This window comes from Furipterus horrens, unplaced genomic scaffold (assembly GCF_987537825.1).
Source record: "Furipterus horrens unplaced genomic scaffold, mFurHor1.1.pri manual_scaffold_2, whole genome shotgun sequence".
Classification (NCBI taxonomy): Eukaryota; Metazoa; Chordata; class Mammalia; order Chiroptera; family Furipteridae; genus Furipterus; species Furipterus horrens.
Window position 1 is genome coordinate 166,643,555 of NW_028327172.1, and position 22,389 is coordinate 166,665,943.

The 22,389-nt window shown below is 38.3% G+C and overlaps 1 protein-coding gene across 1 annotated transcript in view; it reads right to left on the bottom strand.

Moving 5' to 3' along the window:
- The window catches only part of BMP2K (BMP2 inducible kinase), a 115,565-nt gene extending 111,987 nt beyond the window's left edge, over positions 1–3,578 (bottom strand). Inside the window, exon 1 of the mRNA XM_090266722.1 lies at positions 2,906–3,578. Within this exon, the coding sequence (XP_090122848.1) occupies positions 2,906–3,080 (175 nt within the window). The 5' untranslated portion in view covers positions 3,081–3,578. The remainder of the gene's footprint in view (positions 1–2,905) is intronic.
- Between the last annotated feature and the right edge of the window lie 18,811 nt (positions 3,579–22,389).

Consider the following 22,389-nt stretch of genomic DNA (forward strand, 5'->3'; position numbering starts at 1 on the left):
TAGCTTCAGCTCCACTGGAGAGGACACTCCAGCGTCATCGCAAGATGTCGATTCAACACGGGAGGAGACAGATACCGTGTCACTCCCGAGTCGGACTGCACAGCCATTCTCGGCGGTGCAGATAGACTCTTAAGAAGCTACACCATCGTCTCTCGAGACGGACGGCTGCCGACGACGACTATAAACAAGTGCCATTTCAAGATCTGTTCATGTCATGTTTTTCTCATTTTTGTGCTTTTTATTGGTGGTTTTATTTTTTCAATGGCGTCCAAGCATTGTGTCAAAGTGTTGTCTAATGTTCCTAAGCACAAGGCCATGATAACCCTTACAGAGAACACAGGTGTATTAGCTAAGGGTCACTTAGCCACGAATTGCAGTGCTGTTGGCCATGAGTTCAATGTTAATCAGTCAATAATATATATTAAACAAGGTATCTTTAAACAGAAAGACATGAAGAACAAGGTTTGTAATGACTGCAGAGGCTTGCAGTACCCTAACCTTGTATTTCCCTTAAGAGGAATAATTCAATATTCAGTAATTCGCTGTTTATGGTGACTTTATAAAATATAAGTAATATATATATGGAGAAAGAAAGGGAGAGCATGAGCCCGCGCACACAAGCACGAGCGAAAGCACAGGTGCGCCGGATTTTATGAAGCCTCAAAGGCACTGCAGAGGTCATTCTTAGCAATCTGCCTATGTTTGCAGTGGAGTAGCAAAAACACCTAGGGCACAGCATCTACTGTGTCTTGGCCCCTGCTTAGACAACACTGACTTAAAGCAAAAAATATAAAATCTACCAAACTTGTTTTTTAGTCTTTGCTTCTACCCCTTTTTTCCACTCAATGGTATAGCTCTCCCAAATTCAGGTACTGGAAACTAATGCCTTTTCAGAAGCACTTGCCCTAATCTTATAACAGGCAAGTGCATCTGTCAATTACTGAATGATCATTCTGGACTGTGAACCACACTTGTGCTTAAAACGTCTTGCCTAAATTGTGGCATTACTTATTTGGGAAGAAGAGAGAATATTAAGCACCTGAAATAGAAATAAATCATCAGAATCAAAAAGTAAACCAAATATAGATAATTGCAGTTGTGTATGTGAAGAGAGAAGGAAGAAAGCCTAGGTTTCAGCCTCCCGTCCAGGGCAAGCTAAAACTTAGACCTAGGAGCTGGGGTGTTGGGTGGCAAAGTTCCACCTTCCAAAAAAGGTTTCTTCAACCCTTGCTTCCAGATTTTTTTAAATTTTTAAGCAACTGAGTGAGCACTCCTCTACTGAAATTTTTCATTTTTAATTTCATTTTCCAAAATTACTTATTTTACTGAAAATTGCTTGCTTGGGGTAATGATATGCTTAGAGCAGTGATAGAAGCTACAAGTGCAAAGTCTAGTTTGATGAAATGTCAGTGTTTTCTTTCTAGTAAATAACAGACCTATTTGCAATTGAGTGAAATGAAGTCAGTGTAATACTACTCAAGCCACACTTCAATTGCTTAATACAATTCAAAGACACAAGTATAGCATGCATGGTAATGGCCGTTGTGTTCTTAAAACCTACAATCAATCTAAACCTACACTTGAAATTCACATATAATAAAAGACTAGGAAATTTTACAGCCTAGTAAATCTATCTATCATGACCAATCACCACATACATTCATTCTTTTGAGAAGCTAAGGATCCTTCCACCCACCTCCCCAAGGTTCAGCTAAGCTCATTAGGGGCAAAGTTTTGCAAAAGTATTACATCCACCTCTAAATAATTCAACATTTCTTTCCCTTTAGAATATTTTAAGAAGAACGCCTTCAGATATTTCTCTTACACTAATGTGCTATGGTATTTCAAAAAAAAAAAAAAGTGGAATCTCAGCCTACTGTCTTCAAACCACATCATCTTTCAGAGAACCAAAACTACTCTCCTCAAATTTCTTCTCCCTTAACCTTGGAACTGAGAAGGGCCGTTTATCAATCAATTATTTCTTATAAATTTGTACAAGTATTTATTCTGTAATATTTTGCAATTAAAAACTCAAAGTCAACAAAGCATGTAATAAACACGAAAAAGTATGTTCTGCAAGCCAATTATACAAAAAATACAGACCTACGTGTAGGATTTTTTTCTTTTTAAAATGGAGTAAACTTCTTTGTAAGCAGACCTGCAACTGCTGACATAGCCGGGTAATACTACAAGACGGAACACAAAACTTCGCAAGTTAAAGTTTACCTGCTTTCAAACCACCACTTAAAAGTACTATCAAAGGGACAGAATGAAAGGGAATGAATAGGAAAGATTCTAAATAACAAAATATAAAGAGACTTCAAGTTTACCTGCTCGCCCAAAGCCACCAACTAACTGAATTTGAGGCAAATGATCCACCTCCAACACGTGGACACAGAGAAATATATTGTTTTTCAACTGATGACAGAGCAGTCGCTAAACCAGGTCCAACACCAGAGGCTGCAGCGTCCTGTGCCCCGCGGCGCGGGTGGAGACTAAGACCAGGAGGCCCACGCCTGACACCCGCCTGAGCCACAGCTGGCAGAGTAGAGCTTCAATTCGGCTCGATCTGACCCTCTAATGAGTCACTGGCCCAATCATAAACCACATCACTCACTACGGTATTTTCTATTTATTTCCTCGCGTCAATAAGGACTGAAAATGACTTAAACTCATAATCAAAGAGCTGTGCGCTGGTCAGAGCAGCCAGCCGCGAGAAGAGCCGGCTCAAGAGCGAATTCCTGAGTTACTCTTAAGAGCTCCCGCTGGCCCAAAAGAGGATGCGGAGAGGGAAGAAGAGTAAACCGAGAGAGCGACCAGAGAAGCGGACGAGGACCGGGAGAAGCCTCCGCCACACCCCAAACCTACCTCACCTGCTTGCCCAAGCCTCCCCGGGCGCCCGTACCTTCCGCCAGCGACTCCTCCAGGGTGACCTGGTAGCGACCGACAGCGAACACCCGGACCCCTATGGATGAGCTACCAGAGCCAGAGCCGGCACCAACCCCGCCGACCCCGCTACACGCCGCTCCTCCTCCGCCGCCGCCGCCCTCCGACTTGGGCATTCGAGAGAACTTCTTCATGGTCCCGCCGGCGCGCTGGAGGGTGCGGGGCGTGCGCAAGGGCGAGCGAGAGGGCGAGTCCGTAGCCCGGAACGGCGGGCGTCCGCGAGGGGTCTGGGCCCCTCGCCCGTCCGAGCGTCCGTGAGTGCGGCAGCCCGCCGAGCCTCACATTCCGCGCGCCCGGAGCGCACTGCCCCGGCCCCGCCGCCCGCTCCACGGCTCCGCTGCAGCTGCCTGGTTCCCGCAGAGGGCAGCGGGGAGGGCGGGGACGGGGCGGGGCGTTAGGGGGCGGACCCGAGTGCGGGGACGACGCCAAAGCCCGTCTAAGCACTCCGGCTGCCTCCGCCTCTCTGAGCCCCAGGAGCGCTAGCTCGGGAGGAGGGAACTAGATGGGGCAGAGGGCGGGGCGGTCGGCCCCTGCGGAGGCTGGGCTGGGCTTCCCCAGACGCACACAGTCAGGACCGCAGCCCGCGGCGCTGCCGCCGGCGCTGGACTCACGCCGCCTGCCACTCGCGGCCGTTGGCGGCGCGGGGCGCCTGCCAACCGCTCCCTGAGGCCCGGCGCCTCGCGCAGGCGCGCCGCCCACTCCACCGGAAGTGACGGTTTTGTCTCTTGTCACGTGGATGGGGGACCAGGGCGGTGATTGTGGGGGTTGAGAATGAGCGCGAGGCATGGGGTCGTGGGTCTGTGGTCCCGACCGGGAGGAAGGCCAGACCTGTGAACTGCGGCTTCGAGCCGGAAGCTGACCCCGGTACCGGCTCCCGCGCTCCCCGCACTGCGGGGTCTGCCGTCTGGACCAGGAGTTTGTATGCCACACTGGGGGCTAAAATATGCCATCAGCTTTACCCCCCGCTAAGGAACTTTTGCTGCATTTCTAAGCCAGTTTTCCAGATCTCCCTTGAGAATTGTCTTCCGCCCGCCCACCCTGAGCGTGGGAGACGGAAGCAGCACGGAACTAGAGCGGATTCCAGTAACAGACTTATAAAGTTGGTGTCGCACTCTAACCGACGCTTGTGCAGGGAAGCGTTTTTGCGGTTTATATAAAAATTAGTAGGAGTGCTTTCAAAGTCGCGTGTTCTGTGCAACAGCCGTGTGAAATAGTCACAACAGGTATTAAGACCGTAACAGACCATCACCTTTGGCCAAAAAAGCTTAACGGACACGCGAAGGTCACACAGCGGGTTAGGTTTGGGTCAGATCTTTGCAAAACGGGAGATGTAGGACTGTTTGGAAACAAACCAGCATTGGGTTTCTACGTGCCCCCACCGCTTCTTCAACAAAGAGGTTTGTCCATTAAGAGGGCCACGTTGCATCTGTCTCATAAACTGCGGGAATCTCAGTACCTGCGGGGTGAGGCGGGCTGAATGTACAAGGTTATAAGGGCGGGATAAGGAATGGCGGGTTACAGGGCATGTGTAAAGAGAGCAGCTGATTCTCAGCTCCAGCCTGCTTTTCCGCCATATCAATACAGGACCACTGTGGCCAGAGAGTCCAGTTTCTTAAGAAGCCAGAACCCTGGGTAATTTTAATAATATGGTATTTACCAAATTATTAAAATGTAGGCCTAATAAATTGTGCCCGTAGGGATACAGTATGCACCTTCTATGAACTCTGCAGCCCCATTTCTCTATCCAACTTTTTTAATGAGATACAGGCAGAAGCGTTAGGCAATATCCTTAGGCAAAAGACTAAGCTTAAAAGTCTCCCATTCTTTCCTCCCCTTTGCTATAAGAAGAACAACTATTTCTGCCAACACCAGGGCACTGCTCTGGATTTAGGCATTTTTGCTGCACAACTTACTAGGCTACATTTCTTCATCAGGAGACCTGACCTTCCTGCTCAATAGATGTCAGATTATACTGTGTCTGATGATTGATGCGATGTGACAGTTGGAAATTGCCATTTAGAAATAAGCTGGCCTTTTGTTTTTTGTTTTTTGTTTTTTTTAACGAGGGGATTTACTGTGGAGTCTCATTCCTACAGCATTTGAATTACATTTTTCAGACAGATTAAGGAGACATTTAACCATGTCATACAGTTCAAAACCAGAGTCAGTCTAGCATACAGAGTTTGGACCTAATACAAATTTGCCAGATCACAAGTATAGTCTCCTATGATCAGTTTGGGAGCCAATTTACTACAACTGCTGTGGTAAGGAAAATCACTTCTATGTACCCATAGAATCTGACATCTGATATAGAAGTTGATAATTTGTTTAAGGCATAGACCCCCGCCCCTTTCCAAAACTATGGGTAACACCAAGCACTGTGTTTTTTAATTTTTCACCAAGCATGAGATACAATTTGAATAGCCTCTGATCTTCACAGAACGTTAACTGCACAAAATTCTATGACAGTTAATAACAATTATAATTAATAACAAGAATGCCAAAGCATTTACAAAACACTTCTACTTCCAAAAGTTACTGATATCTACTGTCAGATTGTATCCTTCCAGAAACTTTGTGAGTTAAGAATAAACATTTTAAAACCAATTTGTAGGCAGAAATTGAGATACTAATGGCAGACTGTTAATCAGTAGAAAATTATATTGAGAATTATAGTATTTTAGTTTTGCACTCATTGTTAGACCATGGTTATGAAAGAACATCCAATTTGGTTTTGGAAAATAAAATCTCTGGAAAAAATATGTATGGATAATGTTAATTCTGACCATTTTAAAAACTGGCATTGTGACCAATAATAAGAACCCAGATGTAGAATAGTTTAATAAACATAAAAGAAATAGAAATTACATTTCAGTGTTCAAATGTTTGTAGCTGTACTGCTATAAAAAATTTTTAAAAAACAACAGTTGGAAACTAGCCACATAATGAACTTTTTAAAACAGACTGCTTCACTTTTCAAGGTTTCATGTTACATTATTCTGATAAAGTCAACAGTTCATTGTAGCTAACTAAAGGATTCTTAAATCCTTAAACAAGAGGGATCTTGACAATGGGGGGAAGGAAGATTATTATAATTTATCTTCTACTGGAAAACTGTAACCCTCCTTGTTACTCTGACCCTCACCTATTTTGCATTAAATTAGCTCTCAAAGACACACATAAAGTGAGACAGAGTGACTGATATGAATCAAACAAAATATGTATGTCCCAAAAGCCTTACTCCAGTGCCATAATTACCTTTATAAGTCATCACTTCTGATCCCTGATGAATCATTTTTCCTCACAAGTCAGTTTTCCTTTGATCATGTGCCTTCTATCATTATTAGCCTCCTAATGTTTTTCTATTAGGAATATTGTTTTCCTTGCCTAACATTATTGCTTTATACCTAGTTAAATACCCAAATCTTTGCTTTCCAAAAAAGTAAAAATCTTAAAGTCCATTAATTATATGTCTCCATTATCAAAAGAAGTGGCTGTTTATACCACTGATATTTAAATCCTCTATTTAAAGTACTCCACATCATCACTACACCTTATAAAATTTATATACTGAAAAAAAAAGTCAGTCTCATAGTATGGTTTAAAATAGACTGGTGTGGCTCAGCTGGTTGGGCGGCATTGTCCCGCAAAGTGAAAGGTCACCAGTTTTATCTCTCGTCAGGGCACATGCCTAGTGTCTGGTTCAGTTCCTATCCAGGCGTGCATGAGAGGCAACAGATCGATGTTTCCTTCTCTTTCTCCCTCCCCTCCCCTCTCTCTAAAATTAAAAATAAAAATAAAGTAAAATAACAAGCTGCTCATAAATACTCTTAATAGGAAAAATAACTCATTTGACATGAAGTGATTTTTTATTATATATTTTTTTCTACAACTTGACTACACTTATAAAAATGACTTCCAGAGGGCTACCTCACCACCAAGAGAGACACTTTGATCCCCCACTCAGGCAAGTGGGTTCCATCAGGTACACAGCACATCAGTCTCAGACCTCATGGCAGCGATATCTTTCTGCCTGGAGAAGTTATTTGGCCTAAATTAGGTATTACAGTCACATTTCTGGATATTTTCCTAACATCCTTCTTTTTTTATTTACTTTTTAAATATTTTTTATTTATTCTTCCATTTTTTTAGTTGTTGTTCTATTTCAGTTGTCCCATCTTTCCCTCACTGCTCTCCCCTGCCCTGCCCACCTCCCCATTCTTCTTCTTAATAGCCTTTTGCATTTCCTTCATATGGCCAAGTACTACCCGACTCCCAGTTACATTTATATAAAACTTCAGCAGAGTGTAAAATAAGAATTCTGATTAGGCACTTGTAATGCACCAGTGCTATTCTAAAGTGCATTACACGTATTAATTCAGTAAATCTTTATGACAATGCTATTAGATAGCATTTCATATTATTATTCCTACTTTGCAGATGAGAGAATACTGATGCACAGAGAAATTAGATTATGTGTGGAAGATTTTATGACTTGTACAAAGTTCAAACCCAGGTGGTATGGTTCATAGCTGATGCTCTTAACCATTACACCATACAGACTTTCCTTGAAAACATACATTAAGTGATATGATAGCTACATTATGTGGTAGTAGGGTCCCCTCCTGTGTCCTCTGACCACACCACTCACCTAATATGAGTGTATTTCTAGAGCTCAGGGAACTCTATAATAAGTAAGATTACCTTTACATTCTGATTAATCACATATTTGTTTTAACTTAACGAATACTTGCTGAATACCTGACTCGAGGTGGTAATTAGGCAAGGCAAAGTCGAATAAGACAAGTCAACTTGTCAAAGAGTTTATACTCTTGTAAGGAGATACAAGTATGTACCACATAATAAAGGCAGAGGAAGCACTGGGAGTGGAGATAGAGTGGACTGTAAGCTCTGTATAGAAATGGTGAGCTCACCCTGGCTGGTGTGGCTCAGTGGATTCAGCACTGACTTGCGAACCAAAAGGTCACCTGTTCAATTCCCAGTCAGTGCACATGCCTGGGTTGGGGGGGTGTGTGAGAAGCAAATGATTGATGTATCTCTTGCACATGGCTGTTTCTCTTCCTCTCTTTCTCCCTCCCTCCCTCTCTCTAAAAAGTACATAAATAAAATTTTTAAAAACGAAAAAGGAAAACAGAGCTACTTTAAAAATAAAAGAAATGGTGTGCTTTAAAATTATGCTATTATGGTATATTGCCTTCAAATCTCCTGGGGATGTGGTTGATGTTATGACCTTAGAAACTTCTGGGGACAGAAAAGCAGTTCTACTGGATTTGGAAGCCAGTTAGCAGTTCCCATGGAAAAATCTTGAATTCTGTCTCAATGTCTTAACTCTACACTTCCACAACATTCACATATACACATGCAAGTTACTATAGAGCAGCGGTTCTCAACCTGGGGGTGGCGACCCCTTTGAGGGTCGAATGACCCTTTCACAGGGGTTGCCTAAGAACATCAGAAAACACATATATAATTACATATTGTTTTTGTGATTAATCACTTTGCTTTAGTTATGGTTGGGGGTCACCACAACATGAGGAACTGTATTAAAGGATCGCAGCTTTAGGAAGGTTGAGAACCACTGCTCCAGAGAGACAAAAAGAAGGAAAGGATTGAAGCTAAGTTCAGCTTTCATTTCAACCATTTATCAAAATTCATATTCCCTTTTACCGAGACTTCTGCCAAATGTGGTAGAGACTATTTATTTAACACGTATAATATGCTGGACAATGTATGAACCAGTACACGATACAACACATACAATATGGTAAGAATCATGGAATTTCAGAGCTAGGTCATATAATCAAACAGAGCAACCGAAAGAGGAACAGCAGGAAGAAACATTTATTAAGAACCTATGTAAGCATTATTTAACACAGTATATATGATATTTATTTAACCCTCTAACAAGGAAAGTAGATACCTTTAGCTGTGACTTAAAGCTCTCTCACTCTAGCCACTCTGAACCGTTTTCATTTCTTTAACAAGCCGTTTCAGGCCCCAGTGCTCAAGTAAGAATGCCTTGTTCTTTCTCACAATCACCTGACTCAATGGGTGACTATGTGAATCTCCAGGGCCACTTGTCTTGTGAAAGCTGTCCTGACCTCTGCTATCTGCTAGACCTGGATACAATGGACTCATTTTTACCCCACACTACTCTTCACAGACTTCTAGAACTACACTTCTCACTGAATTATAAGGCTTCCTTACATGCCTGTCTCTCTTTATTACATTGTAAGAACTTTTAAGGAAAGGGACCATGTCACATTGTTTTCTTAAAACCCAGTGCCAAGCAACATGCTTGACATACAATAAGTATTGAATAAGTGAATGAATAGCCTAGCCTACCTGTACCTGAATTTTATTGATGTTTAAAATAGGAAGAATGTGTTCTTTTACTGTGTTTTTGGTAATGGTGCTGGTTTTATTTTTGTTTTTTGAAGTAGGAGCTGGGAGGTGATATGATCTATGAGTATTCCATATACAATCGATACCAATCACAGTGCTGGACACAGAGTAGTTAATCAAGAAATGTCAATTCCCCTCTCCTTTTCCTATATCACCTTGTTCAAAGTTAAACTTGAAGTGACAGAGCTGGGACCCAAATTACTCAACCATGCTACCCTTTCATCACAGGTGCTTCACAGATACAATCTATTGATTATTTTATTTAGGGTGATATTAGGCTTCTTCGCATTTATCATTTATTTAATTTATGTTTTCTATTTTGGAAGGCATTGAATTGCAATTGTAGTAAAGGACAATATAGGCAGACTCAGACAGGAAGAGCTTTTTCCTGCTTAAAAGCTTCAGGAGGGTAGGAACCATGGCTTCTTTATCTCTGTATATGCTGGTCTCCTAGTAAGTGCTTAATAAAGATTTGTGGAACTCAAGTACATTGGCCAACTTAAACCTGGATGGTTTGCTGGATCTTTGGGGACTGTCTTCAAGGAAGAAATACAGGTAGCTAAAGAGAACAGGAAGTGGGAAACTGCTCAGTGTATGTGACTATAAGAAAAGGTTCTGATTCTGGAGTGGAAAACTTAAAACAAAAAGGTACCATTTGCAACCACGTGGACGGACCTAGAGGGTATCATGCTAAGTGAAATAAGTCAGACAGAGAACAACATATGCCATATGGTTTTACTTATATGTGGAATCTAAAAAATAAAATAGACAAAACGGAAACATATATAGATGCAAAGAACATTTTGATGGTTGCTGGATAGGAAGGATGTTGGTGGCTGGGTTAAAAAGAGGAAAGGATTAAGTACAAATTGATATTTACAAAATAGTCATGGGGATGTAAAGTATTGCCTAGGGAATATAGTCAATAATGTTGTAATAACAATTCATGATGTCAGATGGGTACTACTAGATTTATCAGGGTAATCACTTTGTAAGTTATATAATTTCTAATCATCATGTTGTACACCTGAAACTAATATAATATATGTCAACTGTAATTGAAAAATAAAAAAGTATTTTTTAAAAGTAAAATATGGATAGCACAGCAAGAGAATGTCATAAATATTATCATCAACAAGCTAAAGATAGATAAGATGTGAGAACTCTGAAATTAAAGTAAATGTGAAAGCATAGTCTGAGGCTACAACCAAGACTGGGTCCCCACCGCTCCAGACAAACACATCTGCTCTAAGAGGCTGAATTATTTTTCACTGACTAAAATATCTCACCTTTTTCCGTTTGTTCTTGCTGTTTCCCAGACCTTGAACACTCGTTTTTATTCCTCATCATCCACTTTAGACATATACAGCTTTCCCAACTTACCTTCTCTGGGAAGTTTTTCTCCAATTTCCCTACTTCATAATAACCCATCATTTCTCTGAACCACCATAGCACTTTTGTCTGTATGCAAAGCTTAGTATACCGTGTTCTTTAATTGGTCAGTGTATATAAGTCTTAACTGTCAAACAAAATACACAATGTATAGTTTTTAGTTTGAGTAATTCCATTGCATACATAGGCCAACTTTAGGCATGTTATAGGTGCTAAATATTTATTGAATTAAAGTGCCTGGATAACAAATGCCACTTTAAATTGACATTTTGAAATTTTTTTTTTTTTTTATTTCATTTTGGATTCACAGAAAGGAATTAAAGCTGGCTGCTTTGAGAGGAGAGTTACAATTGATCAGAGTCTAAATAAGCAAAGATAAATTTGTACTGTTTTTTAAAGGTGAAAGAGAAGTTTCTATTATAAGTCTTTCTTCAGAAAAATCTTTATGATATATGACTTTATATTACACAAAAGCAATTTTTATCATTTCTCTAAAACTTGATCAGGATCAAACACCACTTTAGTGCATATTTCAAGCTAAAATGAAAATTCTATTTAGGTACCCATTTCTTAAATTATATATGCAGATGGCTTTTTGTTGGCCTTCAGTTATGTTATTTGCATGTCACTATAAAAATAATATTCAAGGAAATCATTCTTAAAGGATAAGTATGCTTTTTTTAACCTTTTGGTTTTTCATACTTCAACACTATACCTTGTTTCTCTTCTCTCTCTTATCTGCTGACAGCAGTGGGTCTACTTACATGGACAGATTAAAAACATTTTTTTCTCTTACCATGATACCACCCAACTAATGTTTTCTGATAAACTAGTAGTAAGTCAGAACATCTACAAGATGCAAGAGAATCCACACTCCTGAGTAAGAATTATAATTTGCTAATGAAAGAAATTGTGTAGCTAAAAGAAATTCATGTAGTTAACAAGTTCATTAAAGTTATTTTCATTTTTATGCAAATGAAATATCCTCTGTTGAGTCACCATGCTGCATCTTTTCTATAGACAAGCTCATTTATTATAAGCTCTAAACTTAGTGTGTGTGTGTGTTTCTCAGCAGCTATATACTAAAATGTTAATTCTGTGTTGGCAGACACCTAATTCAAATTTCACACTCATATATAAACACATTTGGTCTTTGAAAATGTACCTAACAATGCATTTTAATAAAAAATAATTATTATGAGATATTAATGTTGATGTTTTTTACCTGAGAGGGTTAACCAGCTATAGATTTGGCCCACTTAAACTTTAAACTCTCATAATAATAAGATAACAAATAGATGGTCAAAACCTTAAAAATTATGTCAAACAACTAAACTTGTCTCAAATTATTTCACATAACAACTTTAATCACTTGTTTTGATAGCATTTGAACCCAGATTCAAAGAAAGTAAATTTAGCAACTTATCTGGACCGATGTAATTAAATTAATTAAATAGATACTTTTTGCAGGCCTATATATACATACACATGTACATAGTGTTAAACTAGTCACATGGGAAAATAGAAATAAGACATACGATCCAAATCAAGGGTCAACAAATGTTGAATCTAGTGAATATGTGTATGGTTTCTCCTGTTTGTGATCAACCTGGACATCCTCTATATTTGTTCTGCTTATGACCAGCACATTCTCTCTTCCACTCACCTTTTACCTTTCCCACTGATGACCCATCAGCTTGCCTCCAATTATCATAAGGAATAATCCTTGTTTCTCTAATAATGAAAATCATAATTATTATCCTCTATGTTAATTCTCTGCAGGATAAAACTTAAGAGAAATGTATACCATTATGTTCATTTGGGATAAAAATAAGTACCTTTAAGAGAAATATCAATGTTTCCATTTAATAAAAATATTAGGAATACAAACATGTTCCCTTATGTATAAGGAGGTTTGTTTTTAAATTCTTCATCATCATAAGAATTCATCAGCAGCAATTTCAGTAGAACATTCATTAATATTTCATGCTGTCACATCTCTATTCAAAAAACCAACACTAATCACTAATTCAACCAATTCAATCTATCTGAATTACTAAGAATTCATAAATGCTCTCTAATTATGCACTAACTAAATTTTTACATTCTAAACCATTTTAAAAACAAGGTATAATGCAAAAGCTACATGTACTTTTAGTTATGTGATTGTTTAGGGAAAGTCTTTTATTCATACCTACCTACTAAGATGCCTACAGAATGTGTAATCAAAATCAATTTCATAGCTATGCTTTATTCAGTACTCATGAATGCAGTAAATATTGTTTATATCAGCACTTTCAAGATAGTGTATTATTATGTTGTAAGAAATACAATTTCCCAACCAACAAGTTCTACTGGTTCTTGAGCATGTAAAGAAGTATATTTTGTGACAAAAATAGAGGAGAATGTAGCTTTTACATTTATTGACTAAAAGAAAAATGTTGACAATTTCACATAAATTGCATCTTTTCAGATAAAAGCGTGATACTATATAAAGACAACAGTGTTGATTGAGTTGCTTGAATTCTAATGCACAACAGTAAATTTAGTTGGCTGTATGGATAATGTATGACAGACCTAAAGACAAATTCAAGTTCTTGATGATGCCACTATTTTACTTAATTTGCTGGGGATGTTAATAAGTGGCACTTTTTACTAGAATTCCAGCAAAAGCAGACAAAGACGTTCTCCAACAAAACACTTACTGTCTCCGTAGCCCTATAGATGTTAGCAGAATGGAACAATGTAAGTGTGAACAGAGGTTGGCACCCCATGTCTCCATGCTGAAATTATATTTTTGAATCCTAATATCAGGGTTATCTTCTATAAATAATCTTGGTCTTATTCAATTTGTGTTCAATTCACAGTTTGTTATTCAATAAACACTTATTAAGTCAACCACTATGTGTGACTCTTCAAGAGATAAAATAATTAATAAGGCACATTCTCTTCATTAAAGCATTACACTCTAATGAAAGGACAGGCGCATTCATATCTAACACAAGGCTAAGTATTATAATATAGATAGGAAGTGCTAAAGGAGCATAGTGGGAGAAGTAAATTTCAACTAATGTATCAAGGAGGGTTTCATAGAGAAGGTAGCATTTGAAATGGATATTGGCGAACAGCTGAGATTTCAACAAATGATCCTGTAATAGTGGCTTAATCTGCCCCACACCTTCCATTTCATCCACCTTTAACATGTCACTTTTTTTATTTTTCCAAAGCACTTATCTTCTAATTTATTTATTATATTTGTTGTTTATTTACCACCACCACTCCCGGAATGCAAGTGTTCAGACAAGGATCTTTGTTTTGTTGACAGATGTACTTTGGTGCCTAGAATTTCCTGGCTTATTATAGGTATTTGATAAATGTATGTGGAATAAATTAATGAGGGTAAAACATACATTAACCAGGAAAGCATAAGGTACAAAGTATTTTTTTCAAATAATAAGGGTCCAATGTCAAATATTCCAATGAAAAATATTTATGGTCATATGATATAAATAGGAAAAAAGCTAGATGTAGTATAAAATCAGCTAAGTTTCTTTCCTTACTTTTCCATTAAGTAATGAAACCCATTTGAAATTGATGGTTGAACTGTGACAGCATGCACTTTATAAGTAGTTGTTGAACAAATGAAATAACAAGAAGCTCTAGTTCTGAACACTTTAAGATGTTTAGCCATTTTACATTTTATTTTGTATATATTTTATCTTTACTTGGGTTCTGCTGATCTGAAATTGTACTCTCTCACTTAAAATTGCTTCTATATCGTTCCAGTTTATTGTTTTGAAAAACAATGCTATAAAGTAGATATATCCCCTTTAGCAAGTAAAATGATGTTGAATGAATATGTCCAACAGTTGTCAGATGATATCTGAATGTAACATAACATGCAAAGTCAAGGTAAAAATGCACTAATCTCAGCTGCCATGTCAATTTGTTGTTAAAGTTCCAAATTGCATCAACTTACAGAAAAATGGATAGTCATAGAGATGGACTCATGCAGCTTAAAGTCACTAAAAATCTATGGTGTGGTACTATATTAGTTTCCATTTTGCAAATTGGCCTTACGAATAAATTCACATCTTTTCTACCCCTATTGTTCACAGGGTCATTTATTCACCAATCTAGTACATATTTTTATTTCTTTCCCTGTCTTTTTTTAAAAATATGCTTTATTGATTATGCTGTTACAGTTGTCCCAATTTCGTTTCCCTTTGTTCCCCTCCAGCCAGTGACCCCCCTCCTTAGTCCATGCCCATTGGTTGTGCATATAATTCTTCTCAACCTCTTCCTGTCTACTCCACTCCCTCCTACTATGCTTCTTAATCCCTGTACCATCTCCCTCCCTTTCCCCCCTTCCCCCTCCCTGCTGACCTTCCCCCAAAATGTTTCCCATACCTATAATTTATTTCCCACTGTTATTGCCCACTTAGTTTGCCTTTGTTTTGATTCCTTAGTTTCTGTTGTTGGTTGTTGTGATACAGTTTTCATTTTAATGTTCATAGTTTCGATCCTCTTTCTCCTAAACAAGTCCCTTTAACATTTCATATAACAGTGGTTTAGATCTGATGAACTCCTTCAGTTTTATTTTGTCCTGGAAGCACTTTCTCTCCTCTTCTATTCTGAATGATAGCTTCGCTGGTTAGAGTAATAGTGGTTGTAGCTTTTTGATTGTCATTACTTTGAATACTTCTTGCCAGTCCCTTCTTGCCTGCACAGTTTCTTTTGAGAAATCAGCTGATAGTCTTATTGGGACCCTTTGTATGTAATTCTCTTCTTCTCTCTTGCTGCTTTTAAGATTCTCTCTTTATCCTTAATTTTTGACGTTTTGATTAAAATGTGTCTTGCTGTGGTTCTCCCTGGGTCCAGTTTATTTGGAATTCTCTGTGCTTCCTGGACCTGTAAGTCTATTTCCTCCCCCAACTTAGGGAAGTTCTGCTTCATTATTTTTTCACATAATTTTTCAATTTCTAGTTCTTCTTCTTCACCATTTGGCAACTCTGTGATTTGGATGTTGGCCCACTTATAGCTGTCCCATAGGTTTCTGAGCCTCTCCTCATTTTCCTCACTTTTTGTTTTCTCTTTCTGCACTGGTTGACTGTTTGTTCCTTCCCTATGTTCTGATTTGTTGATTTGATCCCTGGTTTTCTTTCCCTCACCACTAGTTTTGTATGTGTTTTTGTTCATTTCAGCAGGACTAGCCTTCATTCCTTCCCCATCTTGTTTAAGATCTGCTGTTAGGTCGGTAAGCATTTTTATAGCCAAAGCTCTAAACTGTACCTCAGAAAGATTTCCTATCTGCTGGTCCATTAGATTAGATATTTGCTGTCTGGTCAGCTGCGTCACCGGGATCTCTATCATGATCTGTGCCATCCTGGCCATTTTGTGTTTACCTTCTTCCCTGTTTTTAAATCAACGTTTAATTGCATCACAAACCATTTGGTTCAGTGTCTAGTTTGCCTTTTTCCAATAGATTTTTATGAGATGTTCAAAATATTCTGCATCTGCACAGCCCAGTATGGTAGCTACTAGACGCATGTGGCTATTACCGAGCACTCAAAGTGTTGCTAGTGCAACTGAGAAATTACATTTTTATTTGTTTAATTTTAATTAATTTAAATTTGAATACCCTTGTATGGCCAGTGGCTACTGTATTGGACAACAAAGATCTAGATTTTTTTTTTCAGAAGGTTCAGTAATGACTACCTACTTATCTATCTGACAGCTTTATGGAGTAAAATATATTACATGGGCTTCCATATCCAAAAAGATAAAGTATGGATATTTCCCTTTTTCCTATTTCATCCCTTCTCCCTGGACTTTATATATAAAACAAACATGAGAAGGCTCTGAAAGATGAGAGAAGGCAGACCAGCTAGGGACCTTGGGACAAAAAAGAACATAGAGGTGACTTCTCTGGGCTTTCTTTTTCCCTCACATATCCTAGACATCCTGCAAAAGCAAGCAACCCAGGACATCAATGAGCACAGACAATAAAAGCACCCCGGCTAAAGCTTACTCTCTCAAACTAAAAACCAAGAATGGAACACCCTAGCAAGACAAAAAATAATTTTAAACATTAGTCTCTCTTTACTTTCAAAATTCTCTTTTTTTGTGGTGCCAAGCACCACACGGGAAAAAAACAAAACTGTAGCTCCCTCCCTGACCCAGACTAGCAATGGTTGAGTGGGGGACAAGGCATCCATTCTCAGCAGGCTATAAGGAGGTGCATCAAAGCCCCAACATGGTATCAGAGAGAGTCCAGTAGTGGGGCCAGGACTTCCACCTCTCCTAGCCTGAAATGAGTCCCCTGTAGTATCAAGGAGACAGCCTGGCCTTCCATGCTCACCCCGCAGTATGAAGACACCCCTTCCCCACCCCACTGGTTTTGCATCACACAAAGTGGTAGCTCATATGTTGCTGGTGGGACTATAAAATAGTATAGCCACTCTGAAAAACACAAGTATGCAACTACTATTCAACCCAGCAATTCAATTCCTGAGCATTTATCCCAGAGACTTGAAGGCTTGTGTTCATATGAAAATCTATAAGTGAATATTTATAGCTGCTTTATTCATAATAGCCCCGAACTGGAAACAACCACATGTCCTTCGGCACATAAATGGTTAAACAAATTGTGGTACACCCATACCATAGGATACTATTTAATAAAAAGAAAGGTACTATCGATACACTCAACACCTATATGAATGGTCAGAGAATTATGCTCAGTGAAAAAAAAAAGGCAATTTCCAAAGACTAAACACTATAACCTTAGAATAAGTTATTTTGTTTATTTAACATTCTTGAAATGACAAAATTATAGAAATGTGGAATGCATTAGTAGTTCCCAGGAGCTAGGAAGGGAGTTGGGGCATGGAGTTAGATGTGGCTATAAAAGGGCAACATGAGAGTTTCTTGTGCTGGTGGATATGTTATATATATTAACTGTATCAATGTCAATATCCTGGCATGTGTTATAGTTTTGCAAGATGTTTACCGTTGGGAAAAACTGGATAAATGATACATGAGATCTCTCTATATAACTTCTTACAACTGCATGTGGATCAACGATTATCTCAAAAAGTTTAACTAAAAATAAGTATATTGCATGAGCCCAGTCATGTTCAGCATTATTTAAGTTTAGGATCTTTTAGTAAAATGGGACTTTATAATATTTTTACTTCTAGCTGCCGATTAAAAATTGACTCATCTTAGTTTCGTCCTTTGCAATACTATAGTTCAGAGGAAAGTTTTATTGGTCTCATTTAGTAGAATTATTAATCTATTGTTTAGTTATCAGTACTGTCTCATCTGACAATTGAGGGATAATTTTCCTTTAGAAGATGTTGATTTGAGAAGCATTTCTTCAGAAGCTCTTGGAATGTACATATTATTCAAGTCTTTGAAAAATGTTGTGATTGTTTCTAATTTGTTAAAGAAACTATTCTAGATTGGTTGGTTTCTCTTCCATCACTTTTGGCAATATTGTAAAAGTTTATGAAATAGTAGGAAACATGTTCTCATGTAGTGTTTATATTCTAGAAGGAAGGTATAAAGAGATAATTAAAATATATAGTATGTCAAAAGGAGATCAGTGCTATGGAGAAAGAAACAAAGGCAGAAAAGGAGACCAGGGAATGTATGTGGTTAGATGTAATATTAGTGTCATCAGGAAAACTCTTATTTTTAATGGTGAACAATCCTACTATATAGCACGTAAATTTTCCAAAGGTGATTGATTATAGTTCCCAGTAAAGACTCTGACTGTAGAACAAGAATCTGAAACATTTTCCTCCACTGTGAGGCATATAACTGATGTCATTCATGTGTGTCACACACTCCCATAAGTGGCCCAGTAACCAGTGAGACTTGTATGTCGGTGTAATTTCTGGTACCTGACTATAATTCTACCTTATTTTCTCTCAGGAAAATCAACTCAAATATCAATGAGAATGAGTGATAATATATGTTATTTTCATAGTCCTAAATCTGAATATGTTTTCAAAATAAATCATTTTTTAAAATTCAATATATTATTATTTGCAATATACAACTCATTTCAATATACCTGAATATTGAATCATTGGCCTTGAGAGTAATACTAATTGCATGTGTATAGTAATATTTAACTGGTAGGTGACATACCTTCTTCCAGTTCCTAGGAAATGGGCAATTAAATATTGATCTTACAAATAGGGAAGTTGAAACCAAGGGAAAAATTATTAAATCAATAGTATAGTTTCAGATGAGTACTATTGATAAATACTTCAACAAAAGCTGAAATCTGGTATGAAAGCAAGCAAATACTCAGTAGACTGGATGACTAAATTTTGCTGTCTGAGTGGACAGATTTTCCTGGCTTAAAAGTTAAATAAATCAATTGTTATTCTATTGCTACTTGGTATTACCGTTCACTGGTTCAAAACATTTCAAATGAAAAATGTCAAGCAAATAATTACATCCAACCAAACAAAGCCCAAGGTAAAAATTCCTCACCACTGGAATTCTTTTCAATGCAGTCAATGTTTATGAAATGTCAACCGTGGGATAAACATGATGCACTGGAGGCCACAGAGAAAATTAAAACAAGATCTTTGTTTTTATTGATTTAAAATGGATCTAGTTGGTTAATATGCAGTCCACAGTGTCAGCCTTGATATTTTGTATGTGGTAGATCTATCATGAGACTTTGTAATTAGATTTTGCTTAGAAATTTGGGGGAGAGAAAAATCTGATATCCACTTGAGGGAATGAGTAAAGTGTGGGATAGGGGTCCAGGTGGGAAATGCCCTGGCCCCCTGCTCAGTGGGGCTAGTCATGGCTAGCAGCCCCAAGTCCTAGTTTCACTTGGCTGCTTCAATTAACTGGTACTCAAAATATTAGTGATTCCATTCTCTCTAGTGCCACAAAAGAGGTGCTTAATACATTTTTTGAAGAAATGAAGGAATGAGTTCAGCTGGAAAGTAATTCTCCAAGATCTTGCAACCTGAGTTCAAGGTTGGCTGATGCTTAAACTTCCAGGGTTTGCTGAAACAGCCACCGGCTCCGCACAGAAGACAATGGGAGTGAAGTGTTCAGACTTGTGACCCTGCGTGGCACAGCACTTCTTCCCAGAGCTCCAGGAGACCCCTACTTCAGAATATGAGGCCCAAAGCAAGAATTATAGCTGGATAACTGCTAGAACCTCTGTGGATAATTTAGCTGCTTGGCAGAGGTTGAGCCACTGTTAAGTGGGCAAGGTTATGTAGAAGGAAAATAAAGGAAAAGCTCAAACCTTACTTTTTTAAATCTCCTTTAGGCCTTGAGGGCTAAACTTTATGAGTATAATGTATTCTGAAAGTCAGCAATAGGCTTTAGTATTGTCTTCAGGACTTCTAACCTCCCTCTATGGGTAAAGCAAGTAGGTCATGATCTTGAATCCTGAATGAATGAAGGGGCATCTTGAAAATTACCTGTCCCTCCATCCAGTTTGATCATCCTTCTCATGCAAACCCAAGTCATAGTGGGAAACTCCTCAGTGTGGTAGCTGAGCTCCCACTGTGATAGGTTGTTTCTCGGTCTACAGGGTAGATGAGGGGTTCTCTGAGGTCGCCATGACTGCCTCAATGCTTGCTTTTCAAAAGCTTTATTTAAATGGACTTTTTTAAGATCTTTGGCTTAAAGGTATAAAAATTACAGTGGGATTTTCTGAAGCTTAGAACTGAGGTTGCAGAACACCGTTTCATTCTGTTCCCCTTACCCATGCCCCCTCCAAAGTAATGTAATTGACTGTTTACCCATTGTCCTAGTCAACAGGAGATGCCAATTAAAAGTACATACGAACTTGTAAGTGCTGAGCACATTTTTTAGTCTTTATTCTAATTCTTAAATCTATATTCCATAGCAAGCACAAGAGAGGTAAGTGCTAAAGTTGTTGTGACTGATGAAAACTCCCCCTCCCTCCCTGAAGAAAGCATAATTATACACTTAGCTAGGCTGCTTGGAGGCAAAACAGAGTTCAGTAATGTAAAATGATTTCAAATGTTGAGTTTGGAAAAATGTCAAATGAATGATATTAATTTTTAAGACTTAATCACTATGTTTATTATGTAGCATATTTGCATATTTTAACTTCCCATCTATATTTAATGGCAAGCACACTTAGTCTATCAAAGTGTAGCCTTGTAAGAGTTAATTCATGGTTAAGAATCTTCAAAGGTCTTCAATGTTTATTTCTAGAACAAAAAAGATATATGTTGCCCATGTTATTATGAGCAACATAAAATTAGGGACTCGTTCATTCTTTTAGTAACGATTATTTGTTGAGTGCATACTGGCTGGACTGGAGTCTATCAGGTGCAGATACTTCGCTGGTTTCACCAGACTGCACTTTCTCTATGTTTTTCTACACTAGCAATAACGGCTATGTTATGTCTTTTGCTTTAAGGAAACATTTCTGAATGCTAGTAATAAGCAAGTGGTTAGAATTTTAAGCCAGACACTCCCTCTAAATTTCCTCATTCATTAAAAAGAAGATAAACTTCAAGACTCTTTTGCCCTTAGCCTTTTAGGATTTTATGATGTTTGTTTACAAATGTTGACTATAAAGGGAAATATTTTTGCAAGCAAAGTTCTAGGGAGTCTTAGGTAAAACTAAATAGGTATAATTTATCTCCTGTACTCAGTTCCTCTAACTTTTCTGCTTCTGTTTTTAGCACTCATCTCTCTCACCAAAGCCCAGTATCCCTGCCTGTAATGGTGGTGGTAAGAAGGACAAATCACAGTTCTGCCACTCAATAGCTATACAGCTTGTAATTATCCTCTAAGCTTGAGATTCCTCATCTATAAAATAGGGATTATCACCATACATTCCTCATATAGTCATTGTGAAGATTAAATAAAGTATTGAACATGAAACACAGCACATGCACATGTACACATTAAAGATCAATGAAAAGTTGCTAGTTTTTTATTTTGCCAAGGAAAAACATTAAAGAAAAAACCCACAACCTCCATGTACTATCACAATCATTGCATAAAAGAAATGATATGGTGCCATCCAAAAAGAAGGACACAATCTGAGAACTTGTGATTTTAATTAAAAATTTTACTACATCGTCCTTGTTGCTTCATCCCAGACCTCTTAATTTGCAGACCTGTGTTGGAAACCACCACAGTGACGTTGCCAATTCTCTTTTCCATCAAAATTTACCTACTCTGGTCTCATTCTCTTGAAGCCCTTAGAACCAGTTCTCCTTTCTAACTTTACAGATCACTGATCCATAGTGAATGCTGGTGGATAAAAGTACTCATCTTTTTTGAGAACATATTTATATTCTAATATAAGGGCATTATCTAAATAACTGGTAGTAGTGATGAGATTTTAGACCAATTTGCAATTCTGGGGGAAGATGATTTGGGTGCAGGTACCCTTTTCAGCATCCTGAATGTCTACCTGCTCTTCAGGTGGATTGCTGGCCCTATACCCAACCTTCCTTAGGTTTAGGAATGTTAGATGTGCCACAGATAGCCTGGGCCTTTAAATAGTTTCCTCAGCAGCCTCTGCAAGCCACACTTAAGTTTAAGTATCATTATAAATGAAATAATGATAAGTTTTTTCCTGGTCAATTT